General features: G+C 41.7%; 1 protein-coding gene across 4 annotated transcripts in view; it reads left to right on the plus strand.

Annotated features, from left to right (window-relative positions):
• RCC1L (RCC1 like) overlaps window positions 1-14,585 on the plus strand; it is a 37,934-nt gene that overhangs the window by 4,344 nt on the left and 19,005 nt on the right. For all 4 annotated transcript variants that reach the window (XR_012500275.1, XM_045508390.2, XM_045508391.2 and 1 more), the window contains exons 2-7: window positions 5,343-5,472; window positions 8,142-8,270; window positions 9,106-9,172; window positions 9,746-9,797; window positions 11,564-11,648; window positions 14,365-14,546. Coding sequence is in view for 3 of the 4 variants with exons in the window: in XM_045508391.2 (XP_045364347.1) it covers window positions 5,343-5,472; window positions 8,142-8,270; window positions 9,106-9,172; window positions 9,746-9,797; window positions 11,564-11,648; window positions 14,365-14,546 (645 nt within the window). In the remaining variant the exon portion in view is untranslated. The remainder of the gene's footprint in view (window positions 1-5,342; window positions 5,473-8,141; window positions 8,271-9,105; window positions 9,173-9,745; window positions 9,798-11,563; window positions 11,649-14,364; window positions 14,547-14,585) is intronic.

A 14,585-nucleotide genomic window follows, 5' to 3' on the forward strand; every position in this document is an offset into this window, starting at 1 on the left:
CTCTGGTTTTGATATCAGGGTATTACTGGCCTCATAAAATGGATTTCTGGGAAGGCTTGTAAAGAATTGGTATTATTTCTTATTTTAATGTTTGGTAGAGTTCACCAGTGAAGTAAGTCATTTGGACCTGGCTGGGCTTTTCTTTGTAGGAAGGACTTTTTAAATTACTAATTCAACTTTTAAAAACTTGTTATAGGTATATTAAATTTTTCTGTTTTTTTGTGAGTCAGCTTTGGTACTTTGTGTCTTTCTGGGAATTTTTCCATTTTATGCCAGTTATCTAATTTGTTGGCATAAAGTTTTCAGTATTTGCTTATAATCTAAATTTCTGTAGGGTTGGTGGGTTAGTGATGTCTACTCTTTCATTTCTGATTTTGTTCATTTTTATTTTCTCTCTTTTTACCTTGGTCAGTCAAGCTAAAGATTTGTCAACTTTGTTAGTCTTTTGAAAGAAACAACATTTGATTTAATCCATTTTCTCTATTGGTTTTTCTGTTTCATTGATTTCCAGTTGAAATTTTATTATTTTCTTTCTCTGCTTTAGGTTTAGTTTGCTCTTCTTTTCTAATTTGAGGGTGAAGGTTAGGCTACTGGTGAGATCTTTCTTCTTTTCTAATGTAGGTGTTTATAGCTAAAATTTCCTCTTTAAGCACTATTTAGCTGCAGCTCATACGTTCTGATATGTTGTATTTTGATCTTCATTCACCTTGAAGTATTTTTAAATTTCTTTGTTGATTTTTTTGACCCCTGAGTTACTTAGAAGTGTATAATTTCCAGATATTTATGTTTTTTCCTAATTTCTTTATTTGTTGGTTTCCAGGTTAATTCTTTTGTGACTACAAAACATACTTTGCTTAATTTCAGTCCTTTAAAACATATTGGGACTTTGTTTTATAGCCTAGCATATGATCTATCCTGAAGAATGTTCCACGTGTGTTTGAAAAGTAACTGTATTCTGCTGTTGTTTGGATGGAGTGTACTATAGCTGTCAGGTCAAGTTAGTTGATAGCTTCTTGATTAAGCTATTTGCCCCAACTGTTAATCCACCACCTCAGGCAGCTGCAGTGTTATCATTAGCCTCTGACTATCATAAGCAAACATCCTTGGGGAAAAGGCTGTTTGTACTAGATGATACCTGGGTCAGGTCACATAAATAGAGCCTTGTGGTTGGGGTCTTCCAGGGAACCACTAGGCAGATCAAATGAGAATTCTCTGGGAATCGGACTTTGAAGTTGCTCTAGTCCTGTTTTTCCTCCTCTTATGGCTTCCAGACTGCTGGTTTTCACTGTATCTGTGAGCTCTTCGTTTTCAGTAGCTGAAGAGAGGTGGATGGGAATAGGTCAAGTTAAAATGCTATAAAGGTTGTTGGCCTTACTAAGATTCAGCTGCTTTTCTTGAGTAAACATTCCGCAGATTGCTTTAGGTCTTTGGCTAATTTCCAGAGTTGAAGAGTTGATTCCGCCAATGTTTGCCAATGTACTTGTTGTTTCACCATTTTCTTTCAATCCATGTCCTTTTAATGTAATTACTAATATGGTTGGATTACATCTGCCAGTTCGTTATTTGTTTTTATGTCTTTTTTTGTTTCTCTATTCTTCCTTTGCTGCCTTATTTTGTGTTAAATAGGTATTTTTCTAGTGGATCCTTTTACTATATTTTTGGAGTTGTTTGTTTTTTTAGTGATTACTCTTGGGATTATAGTATGTAATATCTTAATTTATAACAATCTATTTTAGGATAATAGGGAACTAATTCTGAAAAGACTATAGCAGCTTTGTTCCAACATAGCTGCATTTCCTCTTCTCTCCTTTGTGTGGTTATTGTGATGTATATTACATCTTTATACATTTTGAGTCCTAACAGTACAATTTTATAATTATTACTTTATGGAGTTGTCTTTTAAATCATGTAAGAGGTGAAAAGAGAAAAAAACTTATGTAGTGTTTTATAATTATCTTTACAATTACCTTCACTGGTGTTCTTCATTCTTGTGACTTTTAGTTACCATCTGCTGTCATTTTCTTTGAGTCTGAAGGCTTTCTTTTACTACTTGTTGAATCAGGTCTGCTAACAGTGGCTTCTCAGTCTTTGTTTGGGAATGTCTTTATTTCATCTCCTTTTTTTTTTTAAACAATAGTTTTGCTGGATATAGAATTAATTCTTGGTTGATGGTTTTTGTCTTCCAGCACTGTGAATATATCATTCTACTGGTTTCTGTTCTCCATTGTTTCTAATGGGAAGTCAACTGTTAATCTTATTGTTGTTCCCTTGTACTTGATGAGTCCCTTTTCTTTTGATGCTTTCAAAATTTTCTTTTTCTTTCAACAATTTAACTGTGATTTGTTGAGCAACTTTAATCTGTAGATTTATGTTTTTTCCCTAAAATTGGGTAAGTTTTCTGTTATTATTTCTGTAAGTATATTTTTCTGCCTCTTCCTCTCTCTTTTTCAAGACTCCCATCACATAGATGTTGATACACTGGATGTTGTGTTGCAAGTTTTTGAGGCACTGTTGACTTTTCCCCCCTATTTTTCAGAATGAACACTTTCTATTGATATTTCTTCAACATAACTGATTCTTTCTTCTGCCATCTCAAATCTGCTATTGAGTCTATATAGTGAATTTTAAAATTTGGTTATTATACCTTACAACCCTAGAATTTCCATTTGGGCTTTTAATGCTTTTATTTCTGTATTCAGATTCCATATTTGTTGGGTCATTGTCATCATATTTTCCTTTAGCTTTTTAAACATGGTTTAAAAATATTCTTTGAGCAGTAGTTCACTGAAGTTTTTGATAAATCCAACATGTAGGTCCACTTAGTTTCTGTTGCTTTCCCCTCCTCCGTGTAGGTCATACTTCATTGCATGTCTTGTATTTGTTTATTGAAAGCTGGACTTTTTGATGGTATAGCAACTTTGGATTCTGATGTCCCTCACCTCCACCTTTCTGGGTAACTTTTATGGACATAATCTGTGGAGTCAGTCTCCCCCACTGTGTGTGGCCACTATTGTCTGCTTGTGTTTTTGTTTTGTATCCCTCCATCTCCCCCCCACCCCAACCTGCTGCCTCTTTTTTTCTTTCTTTTTTTTTTTTTTTAAGCCAGGCTCCTTGAGGGTTGCCCCTTACCTGCATACCTTTGTGGTCAGACAGTGATTTGGGCAGAAGCTGTGGTCAAACACCTTGAGCATAAAAGGTTTCTACCCTCCACCTTTGATTCTGTGTGTGGATTGGGGACCACAAGCAAAGTTCAGCCTGATCTCAAGTCTGCCTCAGCTTTCCTTCCCCTGGGAGCTCAGGGCTCCTCTCTTCCATTGTGTAGTTTCCCAGCCAGCCACGCATGTGTGGAGAGCCTTCTCTGGGTCTCTAATTTCTAGAACCTTCTCATTAAATTTCTGATTGGCCTGCCTCCCCCTGCCCCCACATCAGGAGTGAGTTGTGGATCTTCCTTGTTTGTTTCCTACTGAGTTTGCTGTAGGGCATGAGTTTTCACCCTCTACTCCAAATTCAGTCAGTCCTTTGTGGCAACGAAGCTGACGGTTTTCACGGCCAGCCCTGCCCTTTTGAAACTTCTGTGCTGGCTGAGCTGGGGTAGATGGAGTAGTCCAGAACCCCTGGTTTCTCACCTGTAGTCCTAGCAGTCTTTTATGAGTAATTTCTCAATTTATTTGCCTTTGATTTCTTGAGCCCTGAAATGGTTGTGTTTTTTTCTTTTGCAGTTTTGTCCAGTTTTATACTTGTTTTTTAAGGAAGAGGTTTGCTAGCCTTTCCTACCACCATAGTTGGAAAGTCTCCTCCTGCCACATTATTTTAATATTACTTAATGCTGATTCTGTCAGGGATTCAAAGCCTTTTCATGTATTAGCAGATTTAATGATATAGTAGGTGCTTACCAAATATTTGTTGCATGTTGAGTAAACAGACACCACAAGCAATGAGAATAACCATAATGTGCTGGGCATCAGCTTTGAACTGACTTCTTTTCTATGTTTCCTGCTTTATGGTCAGGGGCTGGCTCCTGCCTGCCCAGTGGGTCATTTCTGTGAAGCTGGAACCATCCCAGAAGGCCAGAGAACTGAGGTTTTTTGACTCATACAAGGATGCATGTGTATAGGTTCCATATGACTGTTACGAGAGAAAATGTCACAAGGCAAAGGGGGGATATATAACTTTCGGATGACTTGATTAAACAAGTCACCAAATGTAAAAGAAGTACTTAGCTTTCTTCAAGAAATGCTGGAATTAAAAAAAATCCTCACATTTGTTATCAGTGGTAAGTTGGCCCTTTCATCAGGGTTAGGTTAGGTTTCCATGTAGTCTCTGAGATTGACTACATAGGCCTTTGGTAGACTAAGCGGCCAGGAGATAGCAGGGGATCATTAGGGTGACTGTGTAATTTGTCATCATTTGCTTGAGAGTGAACTTTGTGACATCAGGTGTAAACCAGGACGATCTCAGACCAGCTGGGAATGTGGCCACTCTGGGCATCATGGAAAGGGGGTTGACCCTAAAGCCAGGCTGCCTTTGGTTTGCTTCCGGCCCCAGTGCAGCCTCAGTTTCTTCATCGAGTCAGTGAGGGTTGGGATTGATAACAATGTGGGTAAAACACCCAGCAGGGACGCTGGCCCTGTTAACATGTTATGTTCATGTTCTATTCACCGTAGCTGTAAGACTAATTCTTCTTCATGGTGATGGTAGTTTGAGAACGTAATGGTGTAGCATCGGGGTTAAGAGCATGCACTCTGCGGTCAGGCAGCTTCCACTTACTGGCTGTGTGACTGTATTAAGCAAGTTACTTAATCTCTAGGAGCCTTGATGTTCTCATCTACCAAACACTACTACTGCCGCCAATGACAAGTACATTACATAGCGCTTAGATTAAGTCAGGTACTGTTTACTCTAAGGGCTTTAACTATATTAACTCGTTTAGTCCTCACAACCATCCAATAAGAGAAGCACTATTATTTCCATTTTGCATAGAGGGAAACACAGAGAAGTTAAGCAATCTATCTCAGGGCACATAGCTGGTAAGGGTCTACCAGCTGTAAACCCTGTGGTCTTGCCGAGATTCACACTAAGGGAGTCTTCAACCTAACTACTATGTGGGACTGTGTCTTGGTGAATGGGGATGATTTGATACCTAGACCATTGGGTGATTGTGAAGATTAAATGAGCTAGTACATATCAGGCACTTAACACATAGTAAACACCCCAGTAAATGGTAGTTCTGTGGTAATAGTATGTGTTCTTGGAATGGATAGACAACCTGTCATTTATTGCTGGGAAAACTTGATACCACAAATCAGTCAATGTTTTCTGCTTTTTTTTTTTTTTTTCTTCAGATTTCATCTGCAGCCTGTGGCTATGGATTCACATTGCTGTCCTCTAAAACCAAGGATGTTACGAAAGTTTGGGGAATGGGTCTCAACAAAGATTCTCAGCTTGGATTTCACAGGAGCCGGAAAGATAAAAGTGAGTATTCTCACCTTGGTTTCTCTCTGCTGGGAATGGTCTGAGAAAGCCCCCTTTGATTTTCAAAAGTACGATTACATAAACCAAACCGTTAACAACAAAACCGATGGAGACTTTAAAGGGATGTTGTTTGAAACCATCTAGACAAGATTTATCTTTTAGCCTGTTTGGTAATGACTTTGAACCTGAAGGCAAAGGGGCACTTGCTGATAAGTAAAGGTGTTCTTTTTTGGCCCAAGAGATGACCTTTGTTTCCCTACCTTTGAGATAGCCTGAAATATTCTACAGTGCCTAGAATATGGTCTGGGGGAAAAAATTCAATGAAATCTTTAAGATGATGGCTTGATTGCAGATATTTGAAACTTGAATTTTTAAAAATGTTAGAAATGATTTATAATGACATTTTAAAAAAGTAGACATTAGCCCATCAGATTATAAGTACAGTAAGAAACATATTTTAAAATAAATACTCAGAAATACATACTGGATACCCCCCCCCCCCCATTTTTCCTGTTCCCCCGTTCACATGCAAATTTTTTCTGTATATATATACATATTTATTGAAGTATAGTCAGTTTACAATGTTGTGTTAGTTTCTGGTGTACAGCGTAGTGCTTCAGTCATATGTGAATATACATGTATTTGTTTTCATATTCTTTTTTACTGTAAGTTACTACAAGATACTGAATTTAGTTCTCTGTGCTATACAGGATGAACTTGTTTATTGCAAATGTATTTTTAATATAATTTTGATTACACCTTACGTTTGTGTTTGTGCCTTTTTCCACTTAACTTTCTGTCAGTATTCTTTTATAAGTTAGTTTTGAAGTCTTTATTAGCTGTAAGATGCCACATTACATTTTTTTATACCTTTTACCAGGAACAATTTTAGACATATACAGAAAGCGACAGAATAGTATAGCACACCTTGTGCTCCGTTACCAGCTCCAGCAATCATCAACTCATGCCAGTCTTGATTTATTCATTTCCCCTGCCTTTCCTCTCACTAACATCATGTATTTCTTCATAAATATTTCAGTATATATCTAGAAAAATAAGCACTTTTAAAGAAACATGAACATAAATTCATTATCACATGTAAAAGTAATTAACAGTGTAATCCCTTAGTATTGTCAAATATCCATTGTTTAAATTGCCAGTTGTCTCATGAGTGTCGTTAGGTTTTTATTTTATTTTTAAAAAATTATTTGTATCGAGATCCAGATAAGGTCCAGACATTCCAGTTGGTTGTTTAGTCATTTTAAGTCTTTTGAGTTTGTTTTAATCTTTTTCTCCTTGAAATTTATTTATGGAAGAAATCGTGTTGTTTATCCTATAGAAATTTCCCGTCTGGAGTTTGCTGAATGCATCCCCGTGGTGCCATTTAACATGATCCCCTGTCCTCTGTTTCCTGTCAGTTGGTAGTTGGATCTAGAGCCAGAGTCCCTGTAAATGTTGTATATTGACTGCTTCCCAGGCCCTTACGGGTCGGTGAAGATAGTAATGGGAGGTGTAAGTTTTCAGTATTTTAAAGTACTGTATATTTTCAGCTAATAAGGCTGTACAAGCTGACAGCATTGTTCAATTTCTTTGATTTTGCCTAGAATTGCATTTTCTTATTGTGGTAAATCAGTTATTCCATGCTAAATCGAAAGTTCTGTCTGACAAGTTCCTACCTTGTAGCGCAGGGAACTATATTCAATAGCTTGTAATAACCTATAGTGAAAAAGAATGTATATAATTGAACCACTGTGCTGTACACCAGAAACTAACACAATATTGTAAGTCAACTATACTTCAATTTAAAAAGAGTTTTGACCTCCAAAAAAAAAACACCGTCTGAAAGTTGTCAGTCACTGATAATACAAATTGGCAAATGTTTTATTATAACAGTTATAATTCCATGTATTTGGTAGACAGAATCTTTTTAAGCATAGGAAAGAAGAGAGGGGTCACTCGTAGCGAGCAGGTTGAGAACCAGTGCCTTTGCTTGTCGTCTTCTTAACTCCGTTACAAATATTTAGAAGGTCGTTGTTTAAGGCTTACAAGAGGGACTCCCTGCATACACCAATCTGGCTCCTCCAGTAGGATTGCAAAGAACAATAAGGTTCTTCCTTAGGTGTCTTCTAAAACACTTTCCCCCTTTCTTGCTTATTTAAATATTAAAAAATTCTTTTTTGAATGGATAACATTTGCATCATTCAGAATCCTAAAGGATTGAAATATGGTGAAAAGTCTGCTTTCACATCTGTCCTCCCAGCCACAGCTTTTCTCCCTGTGAAGACAACCTATGTTAACAGTTTCCAGTCTGTCCTTCTAGAGAGATCTGACGTATGTGCAAGCACGTGCATCTGTGTGTTCTTTTCACTTCCTTTTAATCCAAGTGGTATCATACAATATACACTGTTCTTCGGTTTACTGAGAAATTTTAGAGAGTATTGTGGGAAGAAAATGCTTTTCCTTTCCTTAAAAATCTAAAAGGTGTTAAATGACCCGGGTTGGGAGTTGGGGACCGGAGTTCTAGTCTTTGCTCTGCCACTAGCTTAAAACGTGTCTCAAGTAAGTCATTCCGATCTCCGTATGGGGGATGGACAGTATGATTTCTCATGTTAGAAATGCTCTGACTCGGGCCGTGTAATGTGCTGTGAACCTGGCTGTTGTTGTTTCAGCAAGGGGCTATGAGTATGTTTTGGAGCCCTCACCCGTCCCACTGCCGCTGGACAGACCTCAGGAGACACGGGTGCTGCAGGTCTCCTGCGGAAGAGCCCACTCTCTCGTCCTGACAGACAGCGAAGGAGGTGAGGGACCTGCTCAAGGGTGATGGGAGAGCGGGGGTCCGCTTTCTTGCCATTGGGCCCGAAGTGGCTTGTTTGCGCCACATCTAATTAACGAAGCTGTTGGCATTTTCCTGAGCAAATCAGCAGGGTGGCTGCAGAGAGCTGTACTGGCCAGGGCTTGCTCACTCTTTAATGCTCTGTATGGTCCTTGGCAAATCTCAGGTGTTTATAAATGTGACAGTGCACATACCAGGCAGCCGTATCAAGCCTCCCGCTCCCTTTGCTGTGAAGTCGCCGAGCCTGGCTGTGTGTGCAGATGGTTTTTCCTGTTGTGCTGCAGGCAGCCTATTTGCTAACACTTACTCCAGGTGGTAGGGGGCTTTCACGGTCCAGGCTCCTGGGTCACCCCGGCCCTCTCCAGAAGAGAGGGGGTCAGCTTGACTAAAGTTGTCAAATTTCATTTTTCTGGCTAAGTGTGCTCTGCAGGAAAAGGTGAAGGTGGTGTTAGGAACTCTGCAGAGGGGACTCGGCACTGAGGGCAGCCTAGTCACAGGTAACAGGGAATGGGGGTGCCAAGGCTTCTCACAGGAGGTGCTCACCTCGTAACGTGCAGTTCCCGAAAGGCAGAACTAGGGCCCGGGTGGGAGGCGGTGACAGTGGCCCCGGAGGCTGCGGCAGGCTAGACCCCAGCAAGCCTGTAGGCGTGCTTGCAAAGGCTGCGAATGTTGAAGGGAGTCAAGTGGCAGCCAGGGTGAGTGGTTGGGCTAGGACCACGCTTGAGACTCTCTTCCGGTCCTGACATTTGAGGGTTCCATGGACCTGCAGAACTGATTTAATTGGTGGTGTTATTCTTTAGTCTTCAGCATGGGAAACAATTCTTACGGGCAGTGTGGACGAAAGGTGGTCGAAAATGAGATTTACGGGTGAGTTCCCAAAGGGACTGCCCCTTCGCCAAATCGTGTTAGGCATTAAACCCCTCTTGAGTGACTACTGTGTGATAGACCCACAGAGCAGTAAAAAGCCGGGTTCCTCGTGCCTGAGGGGAGCAGGGAGGACTCACTGGGAGGCTGTGGAGAGTATCGTTACGTTGCAGGAGGAGGTCCAAACATTAGCTTAGTGGGAGGGAGGGCATGTGAGCATTGACTGTGATGAGTGACTCAATCTGTTATTTTCCCCAAATTGACCAGTGTAAAAATTTCTCTCTATTTCAGTCCTACTCATTTTAGTCTTTAAAAAAAAATTCCCTCTAGTTCTCACATTATGCTGCTGGGTCTAAACACCAGTCACAACTCTGCAGCATATTAAAATCACCAGAGGATTTTGTTTTTCAATCGTGTCCAGACCTACCTCTTCCTTAAAATTTGACCTTAAGGGTTTCCCTAACGTTACCATGTGCGTGTGGGGGCTGCCAGTGGGGGTGATAGGGGAGGGGCCAAAATCACAGTGCTTACCATGACCATGTTTCTTGCTTCTCCCCAAATTGCTCCTGGCTGTAGCGAGAGTCACAAAGTCCATAGGATGCAGGACTTCGATGGACGGGTGGTCCAGGTGAGAGACGTGGCCTGAGAACCAGTTGTCCTGCCTCCTGGGGCACTTTCTGAAAGGGTGAAAGTTGAGTGGGGCGATGGCAAATTGTTAGGGGCATTTTCTGAATTAATAAATTATTGTAGTAAATATTATTGCCTGTCTACTATAGGCCAGGGTTTACACTAGCCTGTGGGGATGTGAAATTTAATAAAAATTGGGGTTGGGGGGGCGGGTAACACTGTAGTGGGAGAAGCAGGTTATAAACACTAACTGTATCAGAGTATCAGTGCTGTGTGTGCTCCAGGCTGCTTTGTCTTGCTCACTGTTTTATTCCCATCCTCGGTGCAGTGCCTGGCACGTGGTAGATACTTCAATACTTAAATATGTAAAGGAATGTATACATAAAGTGCTTACAAGAGTACCAGAAGGAGAATTGTTACATGTACCTGGGGTGGACAGGAAGGAGAGATGGCATCATGGAGGAGGTGGCAGAGGAACTTACCAGATGGGCCAGGGATGGGTGGGAGGAAAGGTTTTATGGCAGAAGGAGGAGCCGGAAGGCTTTATCGTGCTGAGAGCATGCAGCGTGGCTGGAGTTTGGTGTGCCTGTGGGGCAGTGGCATGGAACTGGCTGAAAGATGGGCTGAGAGTGAATGATGCAGGGTCTTATATGCCCTGCTTAGACTTTGTCCTCTTGATGGTTGGAGGCTGTCAAAGTTTCTCAGTAGGGCGAGTAACAGCCAAGTCATGGTCTGTTTAGAAAGATAACTTTGGCCATGGAATAAAGGAGCATTGGGGGAGGAGGTGATGAAGGCCATTTGGGAAGCTGTGGGGAGAAGGGACAGGTGGGGAGACAGGTAAGGAGAACTGACTGGATGTGAGGTGTGATTAGATGGGCAGGTAGGCAGCTGGAAGGAGCTAAGTGTGTGATTCCACAGGCTAATGAGTGGCTGCTGATGTTCTTGACCTGGTGGCAGGCGGAGTTATGGAGAAGAGCAGGCTTGGGTCGGGTGGGAGGGGAAGCGAGGAGGAGGTGCAGAGGGAATTTGCTTTTAAGGTGGCAGTGGAGTGGAGTGCTTATTGCACAGGCTTCACAGACACAGGGATGTGAGTTCAAGTCCCTGCTTCTCCACATATTACCTGGGTGACTTTGGGCAAGTTACCAAACTCCTCTGAAATTCTGTTTCTTACTGAGTGGCTGTGGTCACTGACAGCACAGTGCCTGGCAGAAGGAATGTTCACTAAATGGTGCTTTTCGTTAGGCAGTTAGCATGTTAGGTCTGGAACTCAGTAGAGTTGTTGAGACTGGAGGTGACAATATGGAGGTGACGGTGAAAGCCTTGGGGACAGACGCAGTCTCCCAGGAAGCATGTAGAGTGAGGAGGGAAGAGGACAGAGGACAGACTTGGGAGAAGGATTCCAGCACTGAAGGGTCTGAGTGGAGACTGAGCTAGAGAGGCAGAGCGGGGAGGGAAGAGGAAGGCTTACAGAGGAGGGAGTGGTTCCCCAGCAATGCAGTGGGGTGGAAAAGCTTGCAGGTTTACTCCCAGGACATCTGGCGCTGTTCTTCAGCAAGGGCAGTCTCGGGAGTGGGAGACACAAGCTGGGCTGCGCTGGATTGAGAACGAGTAAGATGTGGAGGCAGAGGGGGCAGCCTGCCAGCCCCGGCCGTGGCCTGCTTGGGGCTCAGGAGCAGGGGGAGTGGTGCAGAACTCTGGGCTCTTTGACTGGGACACTGGGCTTCTAAGGATTCCTTCTCACCAACCTCACTCCTCTTTGTCTGATAGGTCGCCTGTGGTCAGGACCATAGTCTGTTCCTGACGGATAAAGGAGAAGTGTATTCTTGTGGATGGGGCGCCGATGGGCAAACAGGTACTGTCCCTTCCACCGCTTGCTGGGGATGGTGCAGCTGGCTGGAACCCGCCTGCCGCATTGGACTCCTACCTCTCCTGTCTCTTCCTGGGGAGTGCTATTCTGTTGTGTCCTGTCCATTCCCCTCATCCCCGGCTCCCATAGAAACGAGCTGATAAACAGGATCAGATAGAGGATTGGAGCCGCCCAAGACGAATTCTGAGGCTTTTTATTTTTGTTTTTTTAATGGAGGTACTGGGGATTGAACTGAGGACCCCTTGCTTGCTACGCATGCGCTCTACCTCTGAGCTATACCCTCCCCTCAATTTTGAGTCTTTAAGAGACAAATGCTACCTAAATGGAGCTCGATTTCAACTGATTTGAGAAGGATGTGATTCAGGGAGAGAGGAATAAGGGATAAGCTTTATCAACCTCGTGTGTTTTATCTTTTTGTTTTTGGTATTTGTCTGAAGGGAGGACCTTAAACTTAAGATTTATATCCTGCATAAATCCTCTCTAATCCTGCCGCCACATCAGATCATCTTTGTTCCTTGACTGTTTTCTTTCAGTCCTTGTTCATATGTGTATGTCTTTTATATGGTAATTATGGTAATCATGGCAGAGCTGTGATTTTTATATGCTTGTTTTATTGTTAAGTTTACATGAACCATTTTTCCATGTTGGTATACTTTTCAGTTACGTTTTTAATATTTGTGTGATTTAGCATCAGACTAATATACCATAAAGTAAATTATTCAGTTTATCATTTTATCAAATAGTTGTTTAATCATACTTTTTTCGGGGTGGAGGTGCAGTGGCCATTCAAAATATTATGGCATTTGTCATGTATATGTATCTAGCTTTTTCTTTCATTTGGATTATTGCCTTAGGATAAATTCCCAAGAGTGGGTCAAAGGATTAGAATGTTTTTATTGTTTTCAGAATGTGTTGTTCAGTTGCTTTCCAAGTTTTACTAGTTTATATTGCCATTAGCAATGTATGGAAGAACCAACTTAACCATAACGTCTCTAGCAACAAGTATTGTCAAATTAAGTGTGCTGATTTAATTACTATGCCAGCTTTTAAATTTCTTTAGTGACTAGAAAGGTGAAGCTTCTTCTTTTTTTAAATTTTGGTGTGGGTAGCTCTTAAAATTCAGCTTTTTATAAGAAGAATGTAAATTGTTGATACATTTTGACAGCATAGACCAAGGAATAAGGTGAAAGGTGAAAGTCTCACTCGCTGGAGATAACCATGGTTGACAGTTGCCTGGTGCCATTCCAGAAGGTCTCCGTCACATGCTATGCCTCCTACGGCCTCACTGCCCTTGCTCACCAGGCTGAGTCCAGCCCTGTGGGCCCCTACAGGCTGTTCTGGAGCCTACCCACCTCTTTGCTGCCATAGGGCCTTTGCACATGCCATTCCCTTAGCCTGGAATGCTCTTTTTTGCTCTCCTTTTCATCCTGTAGGCCTCAGTTGGGTGTTGCCTCTTCAGTGAAGGCTCCCTGACCATCCTGTTTAAATTGCTCATTCTTCCTGGCAGTTTCTGTCTTGGCATCCTAGTCCTTACTTTCATCACTCAGCATTTTGAATTACTTTTTTAAAATTGTTTTTATTATATATGTATTATATTTGTAATTTTTATTCTGTCTATACCCAAAAGATGACATGTAGGCTTTGCTTTTGCCTGTTGCCAAGGTGTGCTGCCATTCTGACATGGCTCTGGGTTCCTTTGGGGAAGCCTGGTTTAAGCAGGTTCTGTTTCCTGCCTCAGTCTGCTGCCCAGGCATTACCTCCACGGCAGTGCTGACCGTAACATGAGTCCTCTGGCAAGCCCTTTCTTTTCCTCTGCTTGCTGTTTACCAGTCCAGTTTGCCAGTTTCGATTTGTTGTTTTTGGGGGAGAGTATGGGGGACTGAGGTGGAATTGGCTCTTAGAGAGTTTATTTTCTAGCAAGCCCCACAGTGCATTAGGATTTGCTGGTTGTAACTTTGATTTCCCAGTGCATGTAAAAGTTATGTTTGCACTACCCTATAGTCTGTTAAGTGTGCGATAGCATTATGCCTAAAAAAAAAAAAGTGCATACCTTAATTGAAAAATATCTTATTGCCAAAAAATGCTATCTCTGACAATATAGGGTTGCCATAAACCTTCGATCAAAACAAAAACAAAAACCCCAATATCTGTGAAGCACAATAAAACGAGGCCTGCCTATGTAGACAAGGTCTGATGGGTTCATTGTGTGGTGGTGTTTCATCTTGAAAGGGTTTCTAACTTGAATCAGACTTAGAAAGTATCAAGGGTTTTAAACGTAAACAGTTACTCTGATGTTTTTTCCTTTTCTGAGAGAACCTGGAGAAGGAAGTTAGATAGCACACAGAGGAACAGATGAGCATTTCTGAGTTGACGTTTGTAAAGTGCTTAAAACAGTTCGGCACATAGTAAGTCAATGCGTAAGTAAATAAATAAAAACCTAATTACCCCCCCAAACAAAATTTAAAAATAAATAAATAAATAAATTTAAAGGGGGAATGTATAGCTCAGGGGTAGAGTGTGTGCCTAGCATGCATAAGGTCCTGGGTTCATTCCACAGTACCTCCATTAAAATAAATAAATAAATAAACACCTAATTACCTCCCCCCAAAACAAAATAAAAAAAAAATAAGTCAGTCAATGCAAGTGTTGGTTAAAAGAATAAACAGTTCAAAGTAAGTAACGCAGTTTTCCGTGGTGGCAGGTCTAGGTCACTACAGTATCACCAGCACACCCATCAAGCTGGGTGGAGACCTTGCTGGTGTGAACGTTGTCCAGGTGGCCACCTACGGCGACTGCTGCCTGGCTGTGTCGGCTGATGGCGGCCTCTTCGGTTGGGGAAACTCTGAGTACCTGCAGCTGGCTTCTGTCACTGACTCCACACAGGTATGAGGTCACCTATAGCCTGGTGCTGGGAGGTTTGGA

Source organism: Camelus bactrianus, chromosome 18 (assembly GCF_048773025.1).
Source record: "Camelus bactrianus isolate YW-2024 breed Bactrian camel chromosome 18, ASM4877302v1, whole genome shotgun sequence".
Lineage (NCBI taxonomy): Eukaryota > Metazoa > Chordata > Mammalia > Artiodactyla > Camelidae > Camelus > Camelus bactrianus.